Source organism: Canis aureus, chromosome X (assembly GCF_053574225.1).
Source record: "Canis aureus isolate CA01 chromosome X, VMU_Caureus_v.1.0, whole genome shotgun sequence".
Lineage (NCBI taxonomy): Eukaryota > Metazoa > Chordata > Mammalia > Carnivora > Canidae > Canis > Canis aureus.
In genome coordinates, this window is record NC_135649.1 from 32,441,303 (window position 1) to 32,449,406 (window position 8,104).

The 8,104-nt window shown below is 48.5% G+C and overlaps 1 protein-coding gene across 1 annotated transcript; it reads right to left on the bottom strand.

Annotated features, from left to right (window-relative positions):
- Window positions 1-959: 959 nt before the first annotated feature.
- On the bottom strand, window positions 960-3,783 carry SLC25A5 (solute carrier family 25 member 5). The gene is made up of 4 exons (XM_077890286.1): window positions 3,596-3,783; window positions 2,121-2,607; window positions 1,753-1,893; window positions 960-1,368 (listed from the first exon to the last, which is right to left on the bottom strand). Exons 1-4 carry the CDS (start codon window positions 3,704-3,706, stop codon window positions 1,211-1,213), a joined length of 897 nt encoding a protein of 298 aa, XP_077746412.1. The 5' UTR covers window positions 3,707-3,783; the 3' UTR covers window positions 960-1,210.
- Window positions 3,784-8,104: the final 4,321 nt, after the last annotated feature.

Here is an 8,104-nt window from a genome sequence, read left to right on the forward strand (position 1 = left end):
CATGGCTTTGTTCTTTAAACCTCAGGTTACAGGCGAAATCCACTGAATTTCTGGGGCCTCGCCAGGAGCTACAGAAACTGTAAACCACTTCTCATGTGGATCCCGGGTAAGGGCTTATCCAAAAGAAATAAATGTCCTCCACTGACCAGGCTTATTAGCATGTCTGACAAAACACAGCAGTGGCTACATTTCCTCTTCTTTATGGAATGAGTTTTGAGGTGGTGGCAGTTGTCTCGCTCCCTCTGTAATCTTGGCCAGCACTGCAAAACAGTGCCAGCTCTAATCCTCTACTTTGAATGGGATTAAAATGGCATGGGCCAGGTAAAAAATGAATGAGGGAAGGCAATTGGATGAAATGTTGCTATTATTACCTTATATTTTATTATTTTTTCCTCTTTAGATAAAATCCATACAACCATCATTTTAAAGTAAACAATTTAGTTTACATTTCCTGATTAATAATCACAGGACCTGGAAAGGTGGGTACATAGTCCTTTTTGGAGAAAGCTCAGTTATGATCCTCCACAGGCAATGGACTTGTGGTTTTGGATACACTGGGCCAGAATTTCCTTTTGCTATTTTTTGTAAGAAAATATTTATTAAAAAAAATTTATTTATTCAAGAGACAGAGAGAGAGAGAGGCAGAGACATAGGCAGAGGAAGAAGCAGGTTCCATGCAGGGAGCCTGATGTGGGACTCAATCCCAGGACCCCAGGATCACCACCTGAGCCAAAGGCAGATGCTCAACTACTGAGCCACCCAGGTGTCCCTCCTCTTGCTATTGTATTGGAATATTGATGGGTCACACAAGCAAGGTATTCTTTGAGAAGTGAAGGGCTAAGAGACTGGTTTGAAAAGAAAGCTCTCTACCTCAGGAGGTACTATAGCATTTATTAAACATGTAACATTTACTCAAATGTAGCACTCGCTTGAATATGTAAATTAAGTCAGAAACAAAATATACTTCAGATATTTTTTATTTCTTCAAATTTATTTATCAGGAGTGACTGAAATAAAAAATATAATTGAGTCCCATCATCATGGAAATGGCTTTAAGAGAAAACTGGTCAGATGAATATTATTGCTTCCCATTTTCAACCAGTAAATAGTTGCCATTGATAAACAGACAGCCAGCAGTCTGTCAAGAATGCTCAAGATATGTTATATAATACAACATGCCTGTTCACAGGGGGAAAAACTAGGAAATAACTTATGTGAACTTCTTGATTTCATCATACAATACAAGCACAAAAGCACCACCCATGCCTCTGAGAACATTGGACCATGCCCCCTTGAAAAAAGCTTTGCCTCCTTCATCACGGGCAATCTTCCTCCAGCAGTCGAGCGTGCCTGTGTACATGATGTCAGCTGCAAAGAATAAAGACACGGAGTTGGTGACCAAAGGCTGAGGAGAGTCCCAGGATTTACTAAACTGGAGCCCCGCCTCCAAGAATGAATGGTAGTTCTAGGAAACCCAACATTTTGCACATTTCATGTGGGCGATCCTGAAATATTAATGGAGTGAGTAGAGAACAATGGGGCTATGTATGTAGACTACTTATTGGTTTTAACCTCTATTATCATTTAAGCACCCTCATTCATAGGTATCCAAAGGGCCCACAGAGGGGCGGACACAATCAACCCCATTCTGGCCATTAGAACAGACTGCATTTTTAAAGTCAGGCATCACTAGCTTGTGGCCACAGCCTGTCAAGGGCCGCATCTTTATCTTTTTGCTCAAGTGGAACTTACTTCCTTTGCGCCCTGACTGCATCATCATCCGGCGACGAACAGTGTCAAATGGGTAGGAAGTCAACCCAGCCACTGCTGTGACGGATTGTGCGATCATCCAGCTGATGAAAATGTGAGTATTCTTGGGATCTGGAAGCATTCCTGAGGACAGGAAAGAAGATGCTTTTACTAGAAAGCAGAGTTTCAGTGGCTTGTTGATTTCTACACCCCATCCCCATCCCCACATCTCATCTGTACACTAAGTTTGCACTAGGTGACCATGACTTCCTACAGCAATTACAGAAAATCTGTGACTCTGGAAAATGGGAATGGTATTAATGATCTTTTAGATGAAAGAAACACAGCTTCGAAGCACATGGCAAGCTTACCCTTTGCAGTGTCATAGATACCGAAGTAGGCAGCTCGGTAGATGATAATACCCTGCACAGATACGTTAAAGCCTTGGTACAGGCCCCTAATCCCATCAGACTTGTAGATCTTAACCAGGCAGTCACCGAGCCCTCTGAATTCTCTTTCAGCTCCAGCTTTGCCCACATCAGCTGCTAGACGGGTTCGGGCAAAATCGAGAGGATACACAAAACACAAGGATGTGGCTCCAGCGGCGCCACCTGACGCCAGGTTCCCTGCAAAGTAGCGCCAAAACTGGGTTCTCTTGTCCACACCACCCAGGAAAATCTGCTTGTATTTATCTTTGAAGGCGAAGTTGAGAGCCTGGGTGGGGAAGTATCTGATGACATTGGCCAGGTTACCACGCCAGAAGGACAGGACTCCCTGCTCCTTGGGAATACGAACCACGCAGTCTATAATGCCCTTGTATTGCTTATCTGCAGTGATTTGCTTGCTGGCGTGCTGCACCTGAGAGACAAGAAGGAGGCCAACAGGGAGATTTACAACCACGGAGAAGGGGAAAAAGGAAGAGTATTATCCTGTCTCGCTGACCGCGCTTTAAGGTTTGCTACTTCCCGAATCTAATCTTCTAGATCCTAACCCTCTGAGGCCATCACCGAGGAAGTGCTCAGCACCCTTAGAAGGCATTAAGCCTCCGCCCCTTCGGGTGGGGAGGGGGCACGCTGGGGCGGACCCGTGACCTTTAGACCTGGGAGAAAGGTCATTACCTCAGGTCCAGGTTCAGAGGCACCTGGGCCTGTCCCACGTAGGGCGCGGCCACCGAGGTGACCGTGTCCTAGGCCTCGGGTCCCGGGAGCTGCTTCCCTCCGGCTCCGCCCCTGCTCTCTCCTAGAGGTGACCCGCGGGCCACCACCCCTGCGCCCGTGCGGGCGCGCCCTCTAGAGCCGGAGCGGGCGAGAGCGCGACGCAGGGAGGCGGGCGGCGGGGACGCGCCGGCGGCTGCGCGGGGGCGGACGCAGCAGGCACACGCGCTTCCCGGCGCCGGCTTCCGGCCCCGCGTGGGGAGAGCGCGGCCGCCGGCAGCGCGGCCCCTCGACCTGCCGCATGGCCTCCGCGAGCCCGTTATCCCCTTGCCGCGACCTTGAGGCCTTCCGCACGGCCGGGCGTCCCTCCCTCCAGCACCTGCTTCCAGGCTTCGCCCTTGCCCTCCGCGCCCCGGGAAGACGGCCACTGCCGGGCCGCCCCCTCCCAGCTCGCGGTCCCCGGGATGCCAAGGCCCTGGGCCCCCTCGCCTCCCTGCGCCAGAAGTTCGGGTCACTAAAGCGCCTCCCTCGACTTGGCCTTTCGGCCCGCCTCCTCCGCCACCCCTGCCCGCACCGGGCCGCTTGCCGCCCGTCAGGCCGAAGAGTTGGCCCCCCTCCAGCCCCGGAACAGAGGCTTTCCGCGCGCCCCCTCCCCCACTTCCTGGGTCGGACTCTCCAGTCCCGGGACGTACCTGCAGCAGCAGCTTGACCCGCTCGATGGGCGCGACCGCCGTCTTGGAGATGGCAGCGGCCACTCCACCCGCCAGGAAGTCCTTGGCGAAGGACACAGCGGCATCTGTCATATTGAAAGGAACGAGCCGGGCGCCTGCGGGACTGCGGTAGGAACCGGCTGGGACTCCGGGACTCTGGGGCGGAGCGACACAAATGGCCGATTTATATAGGGCGAGCCGGCGCCCGGGCGGCCGGCGTCGGGGGCGGGCCGGGGCGGGCCGGGGCGGGCGCCGAGCCCCAGCGCGCGGGCCGGCGGGTGGCTGAGTGGCTCGGCGCGCGGGGGGCGGAGCCGTGAGTCGGGCCGGGGCCGCCCTCCGCGCCCGCCGCCTGCCGTGGCACCTGACCTGGCCCGGGGACCGGCGGCCCCAGGGGATACCCGGGCCCGGCAGCTGGGCTCCGGGAGAGCCCTGCGAGTGGGGAGGGCGGGTGAGGTCCCGGCGTGCCCGCCTAGAGACCTCTGCAGTATTTAAGGGGACGCCGACAAAATCTCGGCAACTAACAGAAATAATATTTAATGCAGTGTCTCTAAAAAGGATGTGGGCAGACTACGGCCGGTCGCCTGTTTCTGTCAATTAAGTTGAATTGGAGCCCCAGGGTTGGGAGTAGGGTGAGGCCGTAGAGGCAGGGTCCTGCCAGTGCAGGGTGCGATCCTGTATTTTAAATTTTGAGAATTTGCTCATCATGGAGTTTTGCCATACTTTTTGACTTTTTAAAAATGGTGCACTAAAAATGGTCTGCTTTGATGACTGAGTTGTTTGGCACCTCTTTGGTGCCCCTCATTCTTTTCACTCTAGACCTGGCACTGCTCTGGAGCTTCCCCGGTGAAGCCAGAGGAAATTGAGGGAACAGCAGAGTTGGGACACTGTCAGCGTGCCCCAGACTCTGGTTTGCAAAAACTAACGCAAATCTTACCCGAAATTGGCGGAGGAGAGTCCAGAGGACTCGGCTGGGGGTGGGAAAAGTATTTTAGCCATAAGCCAAATAAAGAGGTTGTACCAGGAAGGTTAAGAGGCTGTGTGAACCAGGTTGGCATTTAGCTCCTTGGACGCAAAGTAAAGTGCTCTTGGATTGAGTAGCTCCTGAACTCCAGAAGCTTTTAGAGGAATCAATAGAATTTGATTGACAGCCATTGTGTCAATGGACAAGTGCTTAGTGAGCCCCTTAATCCCTGCAGTGGGTAAGCATTTGCCAGACAAGTCCTTAAAAACCTACTTGCCAGCTTGAGTGCACTCTCTTGGGTTCAGAACAGTAGCTGGGAATGTAATCACATATCATATATCTAAGTAATCACAACAGTGTTTATGGAAAATGAGGATACTGTTGCAGACTGCAACTGCTGCGGATGGGGAAGTGCCCAGCACACTGAAGACACGCAGGCGTATTCCTCCCTTTCCCTTTCTGCCTTTTCCCACCTTCTCCGGATCTGCCCATGGAAAGGCCCAATTCTAGGGTTCCTCTAGGAACATCAGGTCCTTCATTTAATGATACTTTGCATTTTGTAAGTCTTCCCAGGAATCTGAAGTGGTGAGCACACGCTGAGAGAGTTGAAAGAAGAGCAGTCTTGAATCCAGCTTTGCTGATCCTGGGTGAAATCTTGACCTGTGATCATGAGAAGCGGCTCTGTTTCTCATTAGTTGATTAGAACGGTGATGCAGCTGGATACAGAAATGACCTTGCTGTAGAGTTTCGGTGATGAAGTATATTCTCTGAAAGTGATAGTGAGTCCTCTTACCTTTACTGGTGAGAGAATTAACAGCCGAAACAAAACTCTATGGAGCATTTTATTTAGAGGGAGGTGGTTTTTTGTTTAATTTTATTTATTTATTTATGATAGTCAGAGAGAGAGAGAGAGAGAGAGAGAGAGGCAGAGACACAGGCAGAGGGATAAGCAGGCTCCATGCACCAGGAGCCCGATGTGGGATTTGATCCTGGGTCTCCAGGATCGCGCCCCAGGCCAAAGGCAGGCACCAAACCACTGCGCCACCCAGGGATCCCAAGAGAGGTGGTTTTTATTTTTTTTTATTTTTTCTTTTTTTTCTTTTTTTTAAATGTTTATTTATTTATGATAGTCACAGAGAGAGAAAGAGAGAGAGAGAGAGGCAGAGACACAGGCAGAGGGAGAAGCAGGCTCCATGCTGGGAGCCCGATGTGGGATTCGATCCCGGGTCTCCAGGATCGTGCCCTGGGCCAAAGGCAGGCGCCAAACCCCTGCGCCACCCGGGGATCCCGAGAGGTGGTTTTTAGAATGCATTTCAAACTACAATTCAGGGATGCCTTGGTGGCTCAGTGATTGAGCTTCTACCTTCTTTCTGCTCAGGGTGTGATCCTGAGGTCCTGGGATCAAGTTCCATATGGAGCCTCCTTCTCCCTCTGCCTGTGTCTCTGCCTCTCTCTCTCTCTGTCACTCATGAATAAATAAATAAAATCTTAAAAAAAAGAAGCTACAATTCAGAACCTTTCCAGTTTGAACTCTTGGCATTCTGATTAATGCATTTTTATTGAAAAATTAAATTACTCTATGATACCCCTCACCAGTCACTTAGGTGCCCTTCTTCTGTCTTACACTGGCCACATCTGCTATTCCCTTTGAGCATGATGTCCCTACTGTTTTCTTTTTTAAGATTTTATTTATTTATTCATGAGAGACACACAGAGAGAGGCAGAGACACAGGCAGAAGGAGGAGCAGGCGCCCTGTGGGGAACCCAATATGTGACTCAATCCCAGGACCATGGAATCACAACCTGAGCCAAAGGCAGAGGCTCAATCATTGAGCCACCCAGGTGCCCCTTCCTACTGCTTTCTTTTATTTTTTTAAAGATTTATTTATTTATTCATGAGAGACACAGAGAGGCAGAGACATAGAGGGAGAAGCAGGCTCCTCGCAGGGAGCCCGATGCGGGGCTCGATCCTGGATCCCGGGATCATGACCTGAGCCAAAGGCAGACAGATGCTCAACCACTGAGCCACCCAGGGGTCCCTCCCTACTGCTTTCTATTCCAAAACTCTTTTGCTGTTTCAAGCACTTTCACATATACTGTTCTGTCAGATTTCTGTCTTACCGCAAAAAGATGATCAAATAATGTCATAGAATTCGTCCCTTTTCAGTCTTTGGGTGCCTAAGTGTAGTTTTATTGAAGATGATATAAAAGGTCATTTCAAAGCAGCTTCATGATTTGGTATTTTGCTAGATCTACTGTAGGCAGGAGCTTTCTTAGTTACTTATGACTTCAAGGAGTTGCTTAGTTGCTTCAAGGAGTCAGAAAGATGTTCTCAAAAGTGTCGAGGTCATAAAAGACAAAGAAATACTGAGGAATTGTCACAGATTAGGGGAGGAGAATGACAGCTTAATGCAATGTGTGATCCCAGGTTGGATCCTGGACTAGAAAAAGGACATTGATGGTACTATTGGTGAAATTTGAATATCTGTAGATTAGTTACTAGCATTCTACCAATACTGTTCTCAGTTACAGTGATTATGTAAGATGTTAAAATTTGGAAAAGCTGAGTGAAGGAAATATAGAAATTCTTTATACTTTGTGTGTGTGTGGGCAAAATGTTCATGTCTGAAAGTTAAAAAAAATTAAAAGAAAAAAGAGAAAAAAAAAGGAAGAAACCAGGAGCAGGAGCACAGGAAAAATAGAGACTAATATTAATGATAATGATGATGTTGATGGTAATATATGGCTGGTCAATTCATTAAAAACTCCTCCAGTGAAGCATTGGTGGGGGCTCTGCATTAGTAACTACTGTGTCTCTGGAAGCTCTTCAGAATACATGTATAATTAAGAAAGAGGAACTAAAACTAAGGCAATGCCTAGTAATACTCAAGAAAAAAACTAGGAAGATCAGAAATGATACAGAAGGCCTCAGACACACACCCAGAATAGGTAATAAAGTGAATGTAAAATGTTAATACAAGCAAGAAAACCCAATTTATAGGTATCCTGCAAACTTGGTAGATCAGGACTTCTGACTGGTATCTGGAAAAGGAGGAGGAGGCCTGGTTCAGAGAGATACCATGTAGAAGGAGAGCAGAGTAGTAACATATCAAGAAGGCATAACCAGTAATTCATTGGCTGGAGGGGAAAAAGCATCCAGTGAAAATGAAAGAGAGAAATGAAAGTGGTTGTGGTCGTGGAAGTATACAAGGAACTGCCTGGTTAGATAACAGCTATGAATAATACTTCATAAAATCGTCACATAGCTGAGAGATGGGGATCAGAAGCAGAAACCATCCGAATACAGGCTGGAAGTTTCATTATTCTGATAGCAGTACATTGGATATGTTCTTGACTCTCTTGTTGATAATTACAGTTCTCAGAAGACAGAAGAATCAGTGAGGTAAATTGCTAAACTGGGCTTAATCCTGACAATAAATAAGGAAGATCTAGTTAGCAAAGTGAAAGTGACAAGAATCTTGGGGAAACTGCCCATACCATCTGGATTTGTTAAGCAGAAGAATTCTGGG